The 18,506-nt window shown below is 43.1% G+C and overlaps 1 protein-coding gene across 5 annotated transcripts in view; it reads right to left on the bottom strand.

Annotated features, from left to right (window-relative positions):
- CFAP74 (cilia and flagella associated protein 74) overlaps nucleotides 1–18,506 on the bottom strand; it is a 76,081-nt gene that overhangs the window by 8,270 nt on the left and 49,305 nt on the right. For 4 of the 5 annotated variants that reach the window (XM_029578203.1, XM_029578204.1, XM_029578205.1 and 1 more), the window contains 7 exons: nucleotides 13,385–13,533; nucleotides 12,645–12,782; nucleotides 11,399–11,508; nucleotides 10,642–10,697; nucleotides 9,421–9,540; nucleotides 8,756–8,911; nucleotides 8,090–8,219 (listed from right to left, as the gene is read on the bottom strand). In XM_029578203.1, coding sequence (XP_029434063.1) covers nucleotides 8,090–8,219; nucleotides 8,756–8,911; nucleotides 9,421–9,540; nucleotides 10,642–10,697; nucleotides 11,399–11,508; nucleotides 12,645–12,782; nucleotides 13,385–13,533 — 859 coding nt within the window. The remainder of the gene's footprint in view (nucleotides 1–8,089; nucleotides 8,220–8,755; nucleotides 8,912–9,420; nucleotides 9,541–10,641; nucleotides 10,698–11,398; nucleotides 11,509–12,644; nucleotides 12,783–13,384; nucleotides 13,534–18,506) is intronic. The other variant, XM_029578207.1, reaches the window with a different exon arrangement.

Below are 18,506 nucleotides of genomic sequence, written 5' to 3'. Positions count from 1 at the left end.
TCTTAAAAAGGCAGCTACAACAATCATGACTTTTGTAAAAGTTCTTGGCGCTGTTGCCAGCCCAAAAGGTAGGGCAACAAACTGGTAATGTTGACAGAGTATAAAAAAATGTAGAAATTTTTGGAAATCTAGTTTCATTGGAATATGAAAGTAAGTCTCTTAAATCGAGGGATGATAAAAACTCACCCTTGTGAACTGAAGCGATAACTGTGCGTAGAGATTCCATTCGGAATCGAGGGATATATATATATATATATTTTGATTTACACCCTTTAGATCCAAAATGGGTCTGAATGAACTGTCCTTTTTTGGAATCACAAAATAAATTGAATAATATCCTTTTTGACATTCTTTGAATTGAACCGTTCAAATTGCCTGCAATTGAATCAACTTGTTCAATATCCAATGAATTGCGGCAACCCTGACTGGAGTATGGCAGGTGAGATAACAAAATGATCTCTTATCAGTTTTAATTCTGGAACGTAACCATTTTGGATTATATCCAAAACCCATTGATCTGAGGTAATATGGATCCATTCCCCAAGAAAAGCCTGTAACCTGCCTTCTACAGGCTCCCTTAGAGAATGAAACCTCTAGACTTCATTGTGTACGCTGTGAAGCTTCAGTGTACCGGGCACAATCACCTCTTGGTTTTCGTGCCCCTTGAAAGAACTAATATCTACCTTTACCTCTTGAAAATTGAGGAATTTCTCGCTTACCCGGTTTATATCTCTTAGTTTCCATAAATTGAATACGACCCCAATATGGTCAAAAATTGGGACAGGTTTTATCTTCAGGTAATCTCTGAACTTTCGGATCACCCAGATTTTTTATCAAATGATCCAGCTCCGCACATAAGAACATGCCATACTGGGTCAGACCAAGGGTCCATCAAGCCCAGCATCCTGTTTCCAACAGTGGCCAATCCAAGCCATAAGAACCTGGCAAGTACCCAAAAACTAAGTCTATTCCATGTTACTCTTGCTAGTAATAGCAGTGGCTATTTTCTAAGTCAACTTAATTAATAGCAGGTAATGGACTTCTCCTCCAAAGAAATATTTACCCTTAAAGGGTAAACGTGAAAGTCCAGGAGTCCACAGATCCATTTCTTAGCCATAGAAGCTGTCTAGTTCGTACAGAAAGAGATACAGACCTAGCTGCAATTCTATTTATATTACATAAGGCATCAGACAAATAGGCAGTAGCTGACAAACTTTGCGGTGCTTTCAATCTCAGATAATTGCCTAATCCAGTGAAGCAAAGATCTAGAAACATAGCTAGCACAGACTACTCCCTGAAGCATAAAGGAACCTGTGGAAAAAAAGATACTTAAGAAGTGACTCTAGCTTCCTATCTTGAGCATCCCAAACAGTTGCACTCCGTTCCACAGGGATGGTAGTTCTTCTGGCTACCGCAGCAACCATCATGCCTACTCTTGGTTATTAGAAAAGACGATCAGACATCTCTGGTGCAATAGAATTAAAAACTCTTAGGCACCTATATAGCCCACCTCTGGAGATTCCCACTCTGACATAATCAGGGCAGGTGCAAGAGTATTAGGCACCCTAGGCAAACCTTACAGTCTGGCGCCCCCTCCCCATACACAATTTTAAATTATGCATTTATAACATATTTTACATGAAAAATGACATTCTGAGGTAAAATTAATATACAAGTTATTGTGATAATTTCATGCACTGTTGTGATGCCAACAAGAAAATGCATCTTGGAATTCATATGGCATCATACTTATTGTGATATATTTTGGCATGGTCCTCCCGTATCAACACAGTACTATTTGCCAACACTCAAAGAATAACAACCCCACCTATGAAAAAGAATACCACAAATATTACACCAGAATCTAAAATATCAATACACCTCCTATCAGGAAAACAGAACAGGCCAAGCTACCACAGATCCCTACAGAGAAACCACATGCTAAAAGAATGCTTCCTCTCAGTCTTTGCATGCAGAACACAAACCCTCACCAAATACAGAATAAAGCCACATAAAGTATAAATAGAAACATGCAGGCAAAAACTGAACTGTAAAATGCATCACGCCAGACTCTATACAGTGTAACAATGGAAAAACAAATTTCACCATTCCTCGTAAAACAAATCAATAAAATCAAGATATATAAATCATTAATCATAATTATAAAATCATACAAATAAATAATTTCAAAACAGCTGATGAATAGAATATCCAATAATTAAAGACTCATGCAAATTTTGAAAGCTTTACCAAACATCAATAAAATATTTCAAACAGCAGACACATCACATACTACCCAATAATTAAAATGGTAGTCAATCAAGAAAAATGAACTTAAAAAGCCACCTTTACTTACCCTCTCCAGCAGTTTTCCTACTCCTTTCCCTTGCAGGCCATACCAGCAGTAGCTGCTGAAGCTGTCCTCACAGTCCTCTTCCTTAGGGACCACAACCAGTCTCTTCTCTCTCTCTCACACACACATCAGTCACACACTCAGGACCAGTTTCTGTCTCTCACACACCAATCATCTCCCCAACCAGTCTCTCTCTTACACACAAGCACACACATACCAGTCATCTCCCTGATCAGTCTCTCACACATACACACGTCACCTCTCTGGCCAGTCTCTCTCAATCACACAATGCTCTCGCTCTCTCTTACACACAGGCTTTCAATCACACATATGCTCTCTCTATTTCACTTACACACAAGCTTTCAATCACACACATGTTCTATCTCACTTACAAACAGGTTCAATCACACACATGCCCTCTCTCACAGCCACAAGTCAGCCAAAAACATGCGCCATCTCTCTCGCACACACACATTGACACACACAAGCACCCTCCCTGACTCACATATACACACACACATACAGAAGCACCCTCCCTGTCTCACATACACGAAGCCTCCCTGTCTCTCATACACATTACACTCTCATAGAAGCACCTTGCTTTCAGACTTGCATGATTTTTCACTTTTACTAAAAGTGAAATGGATGCTCCCAACCCTTAAACAAGAAAACCACATTCCTATCAGAAGGTGAAATGACACCCTTCCTTCAGGTTCTGTCCTCCCAAGGGACAGCCACCCACACTGTACAGCTTCTCTCTTTTTACGCTTTCAGGCAATAAAGCAAGTGTCTTTCTTCAAACTATCAGTCATATGATTATTCATGTGGGAGATATGGAACAGAAAGACATCCTTAATCAGCTTCCCTTTTAAATGGGAAGATTCCAGTCTTAGTCATTTAAAAAATATAAATTTTCTAAAGGCTTAAAAAAAAAAAAAAAAAAAAGCAAAACTGTTTCAGATTGGAACTATTCTGGTCTTCATGCTTAAATTATGCTTCAAAAAAATAACCATACCCCACCTGGCATCAGTATCTTAAATTTGTGATTTTGCTGAGATGAACATTTTAAATACTTAAATTTTTTTTCTTTAGTATTTGTCTCTACCCACTAAGTTAAATTTTATTTTCCAGAAGAGGGATACTTAAAATTCAGTAATTTCATCTTTCATCCAACTTTTCAAAAGTTGCGCTACCAGCACAAAAGTTGAGGTATATGCATTATCACATTTCATTTTTTTAAACTGGCAGATTCCTTTCTCACATACACACTACATACACAAGCTCCATTCCTTTCTCTCATACACACCACATACACCCACACAGAAACACACACACACACAGAAAGAAGATCGGCGCAGCCAGAGACTTCAGCCACGTGATCAGCTAGACCGGCCCACCAGGGGAAGCCCAATCCCCCGATAGGCTAATCCGCCCCTGATGCCGGTGGCCTTCAGCCCCTACCATGTGACAGGGGCTACCAGTGCCATTGGTTGGCCCCTGTCACATGGTAGGGGCTAAAGGTCACTGGCGCCATTTTGGTTAGTGGCAGCTGAGGTCCCAGGAGCGGCAGATCGCTCCCGGGCCCTCAGCTGGACCACCAGGGGGGCGTTGGGAGGGTGGCACTGGAGGGGAGGCAGGGCAAGTCGGGGGCTGGCAGAATTTTGAAAGGGCACTTTTTGCCCTTTCAAAATTCTGCTGCCTGCCACGGCGCCCCCTAAGTCTCGGCGCCCTAGGTACAGGCCTAGCTCACCTAGTGGTTCCTCCGGCCCTGGACATAATCATAGCTTCAATCTCTGGGTGCAGAGGAAATGAAGAATCTGTCTTCCATGTTCCTCTCAAGATTAGATCACAACCTCAAGACACCTCAAATTTTTCTTCCTCAAGGTGTAATGCAGACATAACCTGCAAAATTAGTGCTGACATTTCCTCCTTATAGAACAATCTGATCTGTTCCTCATCTTCTTCTCCCGACTGAATCTCACTTTCTTCCAATGAGTTCAGTCCACTTACACCTCTATCATCTTCAAATCTTAAATAAGAGGGACCTATTAGTAAAAATTTGTAACCTATCATTAAAATCATCCATTGTACCTGAAGACTGGAGGATAGCAAATGTAACCCCAATATTTAAAAAGGGCTCCAGGGGCGATCCGGGAAACTACAGACCGGTTACCCTGACTTCAGTGCCAGGAAAAATAGTGGAAAGTGTTCTAAACATCAAAATCACAGAACATATAGAAAGACATGGTTTAATGGAACAAAGTCAGCATGGCTTTACCCAGGGCAAGTCTTGCCTCACAAATCTGCTTCACTTTTTTGAAGGGGTTAATAAACGTGGATAAAGGTGAACCTATAGATGTAGTGTACTTGGATTTTCAGAAGGCGTTTGACAAAGTTCCTCATGAGAGGCTTCTAGGAAAAGTAAAAAGTCATGGGATAGGAGGCGATGTCCTTTCGTGGATTACAAACTGGCTAAAGGACAGGAAACAGAGAGTAGGATTAAATGGACAATTTTCTCAGTGGAAGGGAGTGGACAGTGGAGTGCCTCAGGGATCTGTATTGGGACCCTTACTTTTCAATATATTTATAAATGATCTGGAAAGAAATACGACGAGTGAGATAATCACATTTGCAGATGACACAAAATTGTTCAGAGTAGTTAAATCACAAGCAGATTGTGATAAATTGCAGAAAGACCTTGTGAGAATGGAAAATTGGGCATCAAAATGGCAGATGAAATTTAATGTGGCTAAGTGCAAGGTGATGCATATAGGGAAAAATAACCCATGCTATAATTACACAATGTTGGGTTCCATATTAGGTGCTACCACCCAAGAAAGAGATCTAGGTCAAAAAAGCAAATAGAATGTTGGGAATTATTAGAAAGGAAATGGTGAATAAAACTGAAAATTCATAATGCCTCTGTATCGCTCCATGGTGAGACCGCACCTTGAATACTGTGTAGAATTCTGGTCGCCGCATCTAAAAAAAAATATAATTGCGATGGAGAAGGTACAGAGAAGGGCAACCAAAATGATAAGGGGAATGGAACAACTCCCCTATGAGGAAAGACTAAAGAGGTTAGGACTTTTCATCTTGGTGAAGAGATGGCTGATGGGGGATATGATAGAGGTGTTTAAAGTCATGAGAGGTCTAGAACGGGTTAATGTGATTCAGTTTTTTACTCTTTCGGATAATAGAAAGACTAGGGGGCACTCCATGAAGTTAACATGTGGCAAATTTAAAACTAATCGGAGAAAGTTCTTTTTCACTCAACGCACAATTAAACTCTGGAATTTGTTGCCAGAAGATGTGGTTAGTGCAGTTAGTATAGCGGTGTTTAAAAAAGGATTGGATAAGTTCTTGGAGGAGAAGTCCATTACCTGCTATTAATTAAGTTGACTTAGATAATAACCACCGCTATTACTACAGCGGTAACATGGAATAGACTTAGTTTTTGGGTACTTGCCAGGTTCTTATGGCCTGGATTGGCCACTGCTGGAAACAGGATGCTGGGCTTGATGGACCCTTGGTCTGACCCAGTATGGCATGTTCTTATGTTCTTAATCTACCTCCAAGGAGAGAGTCTCCTGATCCTCTAATTCCAATCTCTTTCTCTTATGAGACTTGGAAATTTCAGCAACTGAAATTTCACCTTGTCCTTGATCTGTTATGCCTTCTTGCTTATCCTGTAAAGCTTGAAAAGACTGATGCAAAAAGGCACCTGCACTAGTACTAGAACTTCCTGCTTTGTTTCATGAAGGCAGTCCAGCCCCAGCAGTAATTTAGGCAGTCCTGACCTGATGATATTGGTCCTACCTTCAATGCCGACGTCCCAGGAGGCTGATTCAAGATGGCCACCGCGACCAAGTCAGCTGTTGGAATGACTGAAGCTAATGGCTCTCCAGAGGCAGAAATCATTCTGGGTGAAGACTTGTGTGTGCCTGGAGCCTCAGAGGAGGAAGTCTTTTTAGTGGAAGTAGCTACCCGGGTCAGACCAAGTGATTCAGATTTACCACAGCAAGTAGAGCACAGACTTCCTTCAGTAGATGTGCACTTAGCACCACAAACACCGCAGCTATGACTTTTCTGAGCCATCAAATCAACTTGGAAAAATTCAAGTATAAGGCTGTAACAAGGCAATTGGCTTAACAAAGTAGTAAGCAACTACATTTTTCCTCTTTCTTTGTCAGAATTAACTTGTAAAACAAGCCAAATGGTGCTCAACCTTGTCAAATAAAAGAGAAGAAAGCAGAGAAATAAATGTCTTCTGAGCGTGCTTCACTGCAGGAGAAACATCCACAGGAGCATGGCCCATATGTAGCCTTAAAATTCACACTAAGAAAATAGTAAGAGGCTGATTCCTAATAAATAAAATCTTTTGTTCTACACACCTGAACTCAAAAACGTCCGTCCAGCAGCTGGAAGCAGAGAACACAGGCTGAATTAGTTCTAGATATGACATATAAGCTGGTGATGTCATTTTAAAAAAACAAAACAGAACTCTGCTGGATGAGAGGGTAACCTATAGGTTCAGGACTGGTGGAGCAGAAGGAAGAGGAAATGTATTTATTGTACAGAAGTGGTTAGGATTTAAAAGCAGCCTCAGAAAAGTGGATATTTAGTATATCCAGAGAGAGGGAGCATGATGCACCAACTCAGGATGTCTATTCCAGGCAAATGGCTCCGCTGTGCGGAAAGCACAGAGTCAGGAGTTGGCGATGGAAAAGAGCATAGACAAGTGTGATATGCCGATGAACACAGTTGATCAGGAAGGGTGTAGGAAGAGGCAAGAGCTGATAGGTATGCATTTACTGGTGAGAATGAGAAGCAGATGGGGAGCTCATGCAAAAACTTCAGAAAAGGAGTTGCATGGCCATAACGATGTTGAAGGAAGATAAGTCATACAGCTGAATTTTGAATAAATTGCAGTGGAGAAAGATGGTTCAGTGGGAGACCTGTGAAAAGCAAGTTGCACTGTAAATGATAGGTGATAAGAAAATGGATGAGCATTTTGGTAGCATGCTCAGAAAGGATGGGATAGATTTTATCCATGTTAGAGGAAGAAACCATATGCTTTAGTAGTGTTTTGGATGTGTGCGGAGGAGGAGAGTGCAGCATCAAAGATATCCCTAAAGCTGTTAGCTGAGGGAACAAGGAGAGCAGCGCCATCCATAGACTGAAAAAGAGGGAAGATGGATGGTAAGTGGGATTGGGGGGAAAGACGAGAAGTTCTGTCTTGTAAGTTTAATATAAGTTCCTAAATTTAAGTGCTGAGCACAATTTTTATTTAGGGAGATCTAGGCCCCTAACTCTTAGAGTTAGGCCCCCAGATCTTTTAAATATCAAGCTTCTAGGATGTGATGCATGTAAATCATTAAAGCCGCTGCGACATCACTCCTGCAATGTGCAAGCTATTGTGACAACACAGAACGGGATTCGCAATGCTCAGCTTTTGTATTCATTCCTCTGTCATCTGAATCTATAGTTTTTGGTTCTTTCTGCTAAGTCAGGGCTGGTTTTTCTATTGTGTGATTTGTGTTGCTCAAACGATTGTTCGTTTGTGGTGCAGGCATTTTGTGAAAGGGTCCAATATCTGTCTGTAATTGATTAAATACATTTTAAGCTATTTCTTTTTATCAATGGACTTCCTTGTTGCTCTGGCTTTGGCCCTGGATTTTTTCCTGCTGGAGTTGTCTAAGCATCCTAGAAAAAGAGCTTAGGAAAAGTCTTTACCAACCAAGCTGGATGCTTCTCTGTCAGAGGCAAGGAATGAGGGACGTTTCTGCTGGTCTTTGTGTCTCGTTACCAATAGACTGTCCAGTCCGATGGTGTATTGTAAAGCAATGGCAGAAACATTCTGTAACTGGAAGACAAATAGTCACCACTAGCAGCTGCATTACTCCAGTCATCACACAATACTACTTAATTCTTTAATGATTAAACGTTAAAAAAAAAAAAATCTTTGGAATTTACCAGCCAAGACAAATAATAATTCAAGTAGGCAGAGCAGAATTTAGAACAAAACTCTGACTGTAAAACAGGGAGGTTAAACTGTTGGAACTCTAGAAGCCAGAATAAAAGCTGAACCTCTTCAGCTAAAGCACATCTTTTGAAAATGATCACCAGAGGGGCTGGAGGTTTTGGGGAACTGTAGTAGCTCCTGCACCCTCACTTCTGAATGCTGCACATCTGCTTTATTACAGCAGTGACCTGTGCTCACAGCTGCTAGGAAGGTGTGCCTGTAGTCTCAGATAACAACTTTACAGGGCTCCAGGGAGCCTGCAGACGATCAATCTGCCAGAACAAGTTTTGTAAATGGCCTAGGTCCTTTGACGGGACGTCATAAATAAATAAATAAATGGTGGAGAAGAACAAGGTGATGTTAAGTTTCACAGTTACCTTAAATGTTGTTGTGACACTATCATTTGCTAGAACATATCCCATATTTATCAGTCCGTCTTCCACAGAACAAGTGACTGAGGGAGTTAAGCCCTGGCCTGTCACATTCAGCCTCAGGGTATCTTTTGAACTGCGCACGTCCAGATTTTCAAAGAACTATTAGAAGAAAGGACATAGCTATTATTTTATTTTCTATACAAGTGCATTAGCAGTAGGAGCAGTTTAACCTGGCCTTGAAAAGCCTCTGAAGTCACAAGACTATGAAATGCAGACATTGAGCTGCTGAAAAATCAGGCCTAGCTGATATTCATCTGCTGTATCTGAGAACACCACCTAAATAAAGAAAAATGCCCCCATAAAAGTTTGAGGCAGAGTGACCTGGAATCTTTAATCCTGACTGTCATTTCTTACCTAAGTGTATTCTAGGGCTCCTTGCCCTGAGCCTTAACAGGAGCATCAGGACTACACATCCCAGAATGCTTTGGGAAGGAAACTAACCCCCCCAGAACTAGCTGAAAGTATCCAGGTAATCCTGGAGTTCCGTCAGGCTGAAGAGTTCCCAGGTTCTGTATCCTGAGAGATCTCTGAGGGCAGAGTAGGCTGGTGTCATGGCAGCAATGGCCTCCTCCAATGCACAAGAATGCTTGGGATGTGTTGAATCTCACCATTTTGCTTTCCTGTGGCGAAAAGGAGATAATCAGAGGGGAGCTGCCTCCCGGTTCCAGAACAGTGACAGCACTAAGTATCACAAAAGGCCCAAGGGGATTCAAGATAGAATAACTGATCTGAGGCATCACTAGTTAAGGAATGCGTGGGATTGTAAGGAAAGACACCAACTAGGATAGAAAAGGTCAAGGTAGCAACAAAAAGTTCAACACACGTCAAGAAATAGTTTTGCTAGAAATTGAAATACCGCAGTCTCAGTTAACCAGTTTGCTGATGCTCTGTTGTCACTCTCAGCAACGTGGTGGATGCCAGTTCTGTTATAAAAATGTTCGTCTTAATCAAATTCCCCATGTGCTTCTTCAGATGAAAAGAATTGCTGATATAAGAACATTATGCTAACAGGCAGGGGGAAGCCAAAGTTGGAACCTGTATGCATTCATTCCATATGTGCACCCACTCACGTCTCCATGTGCCATGTATAAAGCAATCTACATTAGAACACAAATCTCAAACTTTTTGACACTGTTTTTAGATACTAAACTTAGTTTGCTGGGAGGTAGGGCTTTGCAGGTGTTTACTAGGCAAACTCTGATATTATATCTAATCAGTGAAATATTTACAGACCTTTCCTGTCCTGCAGGTAAACTGCTTGTTGGGAAATCAATGAGTCACTGTAAGACAAAGCACATCATCAGGTCACAGGGAGGGCAATACTGCAGGCGTCATGGTAAGTCCCTTTCCATCCTAACGCTGGCACTCTATCATCCTGTCACAAAAAGCTACGGGAGTCCTTACCTGTTACCATAAAACCATGTCAGTCAGAAGAATATCTTTCTCCTAGTGTAAAAGTATTCATTGCACTATTCCCAAAGTAATTCCTGATACAAAAATACATTCTGCTTGGATGAATATTTGTATATCTTTGCAGGATGTGCTAAGGGAAATCCCCTGGTCTGGTATTGGGGGGGGGTCAGAAAATGACAGTGGATACATTGCAGAGGGAGCAAATCACTTTGCCTTATCTTCTTTCCAATAGCAGGGGAACCACTGTTGTGCATAAAAGTTTGTCTCAGCTTTACTCAGATCATTTCTTTTGTGAATATATATATATATATAATGAAAGACCATGTAAATCTGCTAAAAGCCATTCTCAGCCTAGAAAGAAGCTCCACTGATGGAAGACAAGCATTAGGGGAGTTGGAAGCTCGTGCCAAGGATACTGCCAAAGCTTCTTGAGAGATGTTTTGTATTGTAAGTCTTTTCAGCACCCTCTGACCTGAAACAGATAGTAAAAACAGTCTTAAAACAAAGCCCCCAAAAATCTCTACAACTCATCAAATCATAATGTGAATTGTAATCATGCCTTTTTACCACTTTTCACTTAACTACTGTGAACGGACTTTATCACCTTCCTCTCTGGAAAGACAGCAAACTCATGGTTTGTCTACCAAGGAATTCTGGGAACGGCCCATGTTCACTGAGTGCTTAGAGGATCATTTTTAAAGGGTTTAGGTGCCCAATTTTTCTCCTTTGAAAACTGAGGATTAAATTCCTAATTTTAGGCACCTAAAAAGTAGGTGGGCCCAGGGCAGAGAATGTAAGTTAGGGTGCCTAACTTAAGTGTCCATATTCGGGTGAGTGAACAGCAGACCCAAGTGGAGGCACCTAGATTAGTCTCGGCATCCTTTGAATTTCAGCCTGTGAGCCTTTATATTTAAGTCCAGCTAAAATACTTTGTCATACTCCACGGGAAGAAAGATGCAAAAGGAAGCAAACAAGCCCCAAGGCAGAATAGGCTGACAAGCTCCATGTCTTCATCTACAAGCCTCACACCAACACACGGTGTAGACTTTTTTTGGACCCGTGACAATGCTGCAGTTCCTCTGGGTGGGACATCCAGCACCACGATTGTTCAGTCATGAAAACCAACATAAGACAAAAATAAGAGCAGAGAACAGCCAGCCACTCAGCTCATACCTACTGCAACCTCCCCAAAGCTGATGGTGCTTCTTCCATTGTCAGAGATGATGATAATAGGGGGAGCGACAGTGGGGCAGCACAGCTCCAGGAACAACGTGTTGTAAGGGCTGGGAAGAGAAATCCAAAACCATTAGATGTGGATCAGCTAGTGCAGTGCTGTCAGAACTCACTCATGGCATGCAAAGGAAGTCAGCACATTTAAATACTCAGTAGGATCACTCTAAGTGTACCAGGTCTTTTCTGCCACAGACACATAGAGGTTAACATTCACAGCTGCTGAGAACTGCCCTCCTCAAATGAGCCTCAAGGTCCACGCAAGGTTCACAAACCGCATGCTATTAGCAGTCTTAAAAAGCTGTCCTTTTGCCATTTTTAGTTTGGAGGAAGAAAATAATGCACACTATATGCAAATATTCAAAAGGAAACCACACCAGTACTTTCCTTTTGAAAATTTGAGTGAAGTACAGATGTATTAAATTCACAAACATTTGCAACAACATGGGGCTATTTCAAAATTGTCCTCAAAATGATAAAAGTCCTTTAGTAGCTAACAAGAAGCCATCAAGTCCACACAACAAATGTAAAATCTACTATGAAAGGAGCAACTGGAAAAAAAACAATGTCCCTATATAATAATTTTATCAAAAAGTACAACCAATATTTGTCAATAAACTGTGAATGACTACATGCAGATGGAAGTAATATATTAAAACAGTTATGACACACTGTGCATCAGTCTAATCATATATCATGAAAAGTCTATTTTATAGAAAAAAAAATTTGGGGCCAATATTCAGCCACTATCAAACTGCAGAAGTTAGCTAGGTCCATTTATCTGGCTAACTTGGCCAAGATATTCAGCGCCACTCTGCTATCTTACAGATAGCTGGAAACCTTTATCTGGCTAAGTTTAGGACAGCTGAAGAACTCTGAAGATCAGCATTTATATGACTAAGTTATTTGGACAAGTGGCTCCACCTCAGAATGCTCCTTTCTCATCCCTCACATGGCCAATTATCTTTTTAAAATGTTAAAAATGTTAGCTGGCTAAGTGGCAGCTGCTGACTGCACCCAGCGATTCAAATCGGTGCCACTTAGCCAGCTAAGTCTGAACTGGTGGCGCTGAATATTTTAAAGTGGCTATAATCACAGCAATGTTGTGAAATCTTGTGAACTGCAGAAGATTCAAATTTCGTAGTTCACAATTCACATATACACATTCAATTCAACTATTATCTTGTACCTGTAGTTTAGTTTAGAGGATTTTCTCGGGTCACTGGCATCCCTGCAAGTGGCAACAAAGCACGGTACAATGTGTCTCTCAAGGCGTCCCTGGAAAGTTCGGAAGATGGCGGTCAGGGCAGCAAAGTATATATCCGAGCTACAATCAGGGAAAAGACAGGCGATTCTGAATCAGAAGGCAAGCTGGGAACTCTGCAGAAGCCTGTATAACTCATACCTAAGTTCACTTTCAAAATGACTGCACAAGGCTTCCCATACACAATTACACCTGCTATGACATGTGGCTAGCTTTGCCACAAACATGCAAAGGAAGCATGGAAATGAGAACGAGGAAAGTGTGCACGTACAGCACTTATGTATGCCTCATGAGCAGGACGTTGATCCTTTCATGCCACAGAAGAGCAATGGCGAGTTTCCAGCCTCGAAGGCTGCACAGGGTCTATGGACACTAAATATTCAGATGTGCTAAGCACTCGTCCCATAGACACAATATAAGGAAAATATATTACATGACTGTTCACTAACTTGAAAGCAAGGCTTTTGCACTTGTGGATCAGCCTTTGCGGGGGCCGATTCAGCGAAGAGACCGTGCTCTGGCCGTGTTAGGAGAAAAATGCCAACCCTGCCCTACCCACCTGAAAAACTAAATTAATTGTCTACCACACATTGTGTACTATGGCTCAGATAAGTCATCTCGTCTTATCTTTTGCATCTCAGTAGGGCCTTCTGTTATCAACCTACTCAGGTCTGATGTCATCTGGCTTTGGCAAATCCATTTTATTGACCTTCTCTTTCAGCGAGTGCTTCGGGGAGGTGCGGCCTGTGAGCTTCGGGGAAGTACTCTCTGAGGTTTTCCTCCCAGTCTTTGCCTCTCTCTTTTCTTTCTTACTCTGCAAGAACACCACACATTTCACCTCTTGGCATCTGCAGTGCATTTCATATTTCAGTGAACTCTATTGAACACTTTATTCAGGACATTTATTGCTGCTGTCTTCAGTTTTTACCCCAATACTACAGTTGAGTATGAACCTATAGGTGGTCTAAAGGAAAATTGGTTCTTACCTGCTAATTTTCGTTCCTGGAATACTACGGATCAGTCCAGACTCCTGGGATTATGTCTCCCTTCCAGCAGATGGAGACAGAGAAAGTTTCAATGGCACTGCCATATAAGCCAGAGTGCCACCTAGAGTCCCTTAGTATTGACCTATACCCAAGCCAAGATTCACTCCATAACAATCCTAATGAAAATGCAAATGAGCAAGGGGAAAAAGGCTAAAACCTTGCCTTGAAAGAAAACTCTTCACTTCATAGCTCCAAACCAGGAGAACAAACTGGAAATCTTAAGCAGCTCTGTAGCCTTTATATAATAGAACCATGACAGAAGTACGAGAGGACTCCCTCCCCACACCAGGGCAGGACTCTGGACTGATCAGTGGTATTCCAGGAATGAAAATTAATGGTAAGAACCAATTTTCTTTTCCTATTCATACCCGGATCAGTCCAGACTCCTGGGAAGTACCCAGGCTTCCCTAAATAGGGTGGGATTGAGAGAGTGCCACTCGAACACTCTCACCAAAGCCCATGGCCTCTGGGGCCTGGACATCCAAACGACAATGTCTGGCGAAAGTGTGCAACGACTTCCAAGTAGCTGCCCAACAAATATCCTGCAGTGACACCAGCTGGCACTCGGCCCAAGAAGTCACCTAAGACCGAACTGAGTGAGCCCTCAATCCCACCAGGACAGGACACCACTTACAGATATAAGCCAAGCTTATTGCTTCCTTCAACCATCTTGCTATTGTGGACTTTGAAGCCTTCTGCCCTTTCCTAGGACCACTCCAAAGCACAAAGGAGATGGCCAGACACCCTAGTGACTTTGAGGTAACGCAACAAAGCCCACTTCACATCCAACCATCGTAGGTCTTTAGCGTGCAGAGCCAATGCGACCAATCCTGGAAAGGCCAGAAGTTCCACAGTCTGGTTCAAAAGGAACACTGACACAACCTTTGGGAGAAAAGAGAGCACCGTCCACAAACAGATCCCAGAATCAGAGATCTTCAGGAAAGGATCTCTGCATGACAGCGCTAGAAGTTCTGAAATCCTACGGACAGAACAAATGGCTACCAGAAATACCACCTTCAAAGTGAGATCCTTTACTGTTGCCCTTTCTAAAGGTTCAAAAGGAGCCACACACATCCCTCTAAGGACTAGACTGAGGTTCCATGAGGGACATATTTTCCATACAGGAAGATGCAGATGCTTTGCCCCACGAAGGAAGTGAACCACATCAGAGTAAGCAGACAACAACACTCCATGCACCTTGCCTCGAAGACCACCCAAGGCCACAACCTGAACCTTAAGAGAGCTAAAGGCCAAGCCTTTCACCAAACCTTGCTGCAAAAAAGCCAAGATGTGAGCTATTGAGGACTGAGTAGAGATTATTCCTCGACCTGAGCACCAGGACTCAAAGACCTTCCAGATCCTTACATATGACAAAGAAGTAGAAGTCTTTCTGGCATGCTACAAGGTGGTAATGACATCCTCTGGATATCAGTTTTCTCTCAAATGCCTCCTTTCAAATGCCAAGCCATGAAAGAAAAGTGATCCAACCAATCTGAAAATACTGGACCCTGCCAAAGGAGGTTTGGCAAATGAGCAAGCTGTAGCAGATCGTCCAGCATCAGGTTGACCAGATCTGTGAACCACGGGCGCCTTGGTCACTCTGGCACCACCAGAATCATTGCTCCAGGGTGATTTTCTATTCGTTGTATCAGTTTTCCCACCAGAGGCCACGGAGGGAACATGTAAAGGAGGATCCCTCAGGGCCAAGGTAGAACAAGAGCATCTATGCCTTCTGCTCCGTGCTCTCTTCTGCATGGAGCAGAACTGGGGTGCCTTGGTGATCTTCCACAATGCCATCAAGTCCAGGTGGGGAGTACCCCACTGGTGACATATCAGAACCATCACCTCTCCCAACTGCCAGTTACTGCTGAGAAAATCCACTTGCATATTGTCCACTCCAGCAATGTGAGATGCCGCGAGCATCACTACATGCCGTTCTGCCCAGAGAAACAACTCCTGAGCTTCCTGGGATACCGTCCAACTACTAGTTCCCCCTTGTTGGTTGATATAAGCCACCATGGTCGTGTTGTTCGACAAGATGCGCACTGAGCAGCCACTCAACAGAGGCAGAAATGCAAGTAATGCACACTGCACTGCCCTAGTCTACAAACAATTGATAGACCAGGACTTCTCTTCTTGAACCATTGCCCCTAGCTGACTGATCCTGGCATACCACCCCCCCCCCCCCCCCAGTCAGAGAGACTGGCGTCAGTGGTAACTACCACCCAATCTGGAACTTCCAAGTCCACTCTGTGCCTTAGATGCTCCTGACCAAGCCACCATGAAAGACTGGAACTGGCAGGTTCCTTGAGCAACAGTGGAAGGAGAAACTGCTCCAACAAAGGATCCCAATGTGAAAGGAAGGACTGCTGCAGAGGCCTCATATGTGCAAAGGCCCAAGGAACCAGCTCCAACGTCGAGGCCATAGAGCCCATCACTTGAAAGTAATCCCAGATCCTGGGTACTGCTGCATCTAACAACCTGTATACCAGCTTCTGCAGCTTGAGAATATGACCCTCTGTAAGGAAAACCTTTCCTACCCTGGTGTAAAAATGCACTCCCAAGGCTCCAGAATCTGAGATAAAGTGAGATGACTTTGCCAAAATCACCACCACCCAACCCAGAGACCTCAACTGTTGTAAAACATGAGCCACCGCTTGAGCACTAAGGGCTTCTGACTTTGCCCGAATGAGCCAGTCATCCAGATATGGATGAACCAAGATGTCCTTCTTCCTGAACGTCGCTGTCACAAGCACCATTACCTTGGTAAATATTCATGGCACCGTTGCCAAACCGAACGGAAGGGAACAAAATTGAAAATGTTTACCGAGGACCATGAAGCGCAGAAAATGCTGGTAAGCTGGGCGGACTGAAATGTGTAGATATGCTTCGGTCAAGTCTAGAGAAGCCAGAACTCTCCCTTGCGCACAGAGTTTACATTTGAAAATGATGAACCCTGAAAGCCACATTCACCTTTTTAAAATCCAAAATTGGACGGAAGGACCCTTCCTTCTTCAGCACCATGAAATAAATGGAATACCTTCCCATTCTTTGTTCCTCTATAGGAATGGGAACTACAGCTCCCTCTATAGGAATGGGAACTACAGCTGCAAGGAATGGTTTCCCCTTGCATTCCTTGCAGCAAGAGAAAGGTAGTCCAAGAAACCATTCCATGGTTTCTTGGACTACCTTTCTCTTGCTGCAAGGAATGCAAGGGGAAACCATAAACAAGTCCCGTAGCAGATGAGAGAATTCTAATGCATAGCTGACTACCCACTGGTGTGTCATGATTTTGATCCACTCCTCATAAAACAGAGTCAGATGCCCTCCAATAAGAGGAAGAGAGGAGTGGACTGGCATCGCTTCATTGGGAGGACTTTGCTTTGCCAGAGCCCTGGCTAAGACCTTCTCTGCCTATTTTTTTGCCTCCTCGAAAGGGCTGGTTCCAGGATTGTTGCTTCCCAGTGCCTTGCCTCTGAGCTCCTGCCAAGGGCCTACTCAGATGAAACAGTCTATTCGACCAAAACCAGGAATGCCCAGCAAATAAGCCTTTGTTTTCTTTTGGCTTACCTTCTTGCAGCCTATGCCCTTTGGTCTCCCCAAGATGCTTCATGAGTTCATCTAAGTCTTCTCCAAATAGAAGCTTCCTCTTGAACATTAAGGCTCCCAACCAAGACTTAGACCAAACATCCATCGACCAGTTCTTCAACCAAAGTAGCCTCCTGGCCGACATCTCAGACATCATAATTCTCGAAAAAGTTCTGATGAGGTCATACAGGGCATCCACAACATAAGCTGCTCCCACCTCCAGACAGTCCAGCTGCTTAGCCACTCGTTCCTATAGCATTCTAGTAGCCTATAATTGCTGAACCCAGCGTAAACTGTCCCTTTGCATGAAGCTACTGCACAGCAACATGAATGCCAAGTGCAAACACCTCAAATATTTTCTTGAGCTGTATTTCCAACTTCATGTCCTGTATAATCCATCAGCACCACTGAATCAGTCACAGGGATGGTGGTCATCTTAGTGAATGCAGACACCAAAGTGTCCACCTTAGGGAGCACCAACAGCTCGAGCGAATCCTCAGGCAATAGGTACAACTTCGCCATCACCTGGCCCACCTTCAGGCTCATTTTCAGAGTGTCCCGCTCCCTGACTACCATCTTTTCATAGTCTTGTGAAAGGAGAAGGTTTTCGCTGGACCCCTCACAGGCCATCCATGACTGGGTCCACTTCCTTTTTATTTATTTATTTATTTTTATATACTGACGTTTGATCTGAAATATCACATCGGTTTATATTCAGGTACTGTAGGTATTTCCCTATCCCCAGAGGGCTTACAATCTAAGTTTGTACCTGAGGCAATGGAGGGTAAAGTGACTTGCCCAAGGTCACAAGGAGTGACAGCAGCACTTGAACCCTGGTCTCCTGGTTCGTAGCCCACTGCTCTAACCATTAGGCTATTCCTCCTCCCTGACTCCTCCTTTGATCCCCAGTTTCTTGAGAACTTGAGGGATTAAGGACCACAACTCTTCTTTCCAGAAAAGATGCACCACTTTTGGGTTGTCCCCTTCCACAACAGGCACCTGGTTCAAACCTCCATCAGGATTCAGACCATCCAGGCTATTATCAGGCACAGCTGGATCCTTGTCAGGCACAGCAGTATCTGGAAAGTCAGGAACCTGCAGAGATCCGTCCCCTATAGTTGGAGTCAACATTCGGACTGCCCGGAGCTGTCCT

The sequence above is a fragment of the Rhinatrema bivittatum genome, chromosome 15 (genome assembly GCF_901001135.1).
Source record: "Rhinatrema bivittatum chromosome 15, aRhiBiv1.1, whole genome shotgun sequence".
NCBI classification, from domain to species: domain Eukaryota; kingdom Metazoa; phylum Chordata; class Amphibia; order Gymnophiona; family Rhinatrematidae; genus Rhinatrema; species Rhinatrema bivittatum.
Note: the sequence above shows the minus strand (reverse complement) of the source record. Positions and strands in the feature narration are given on the sequence as shown.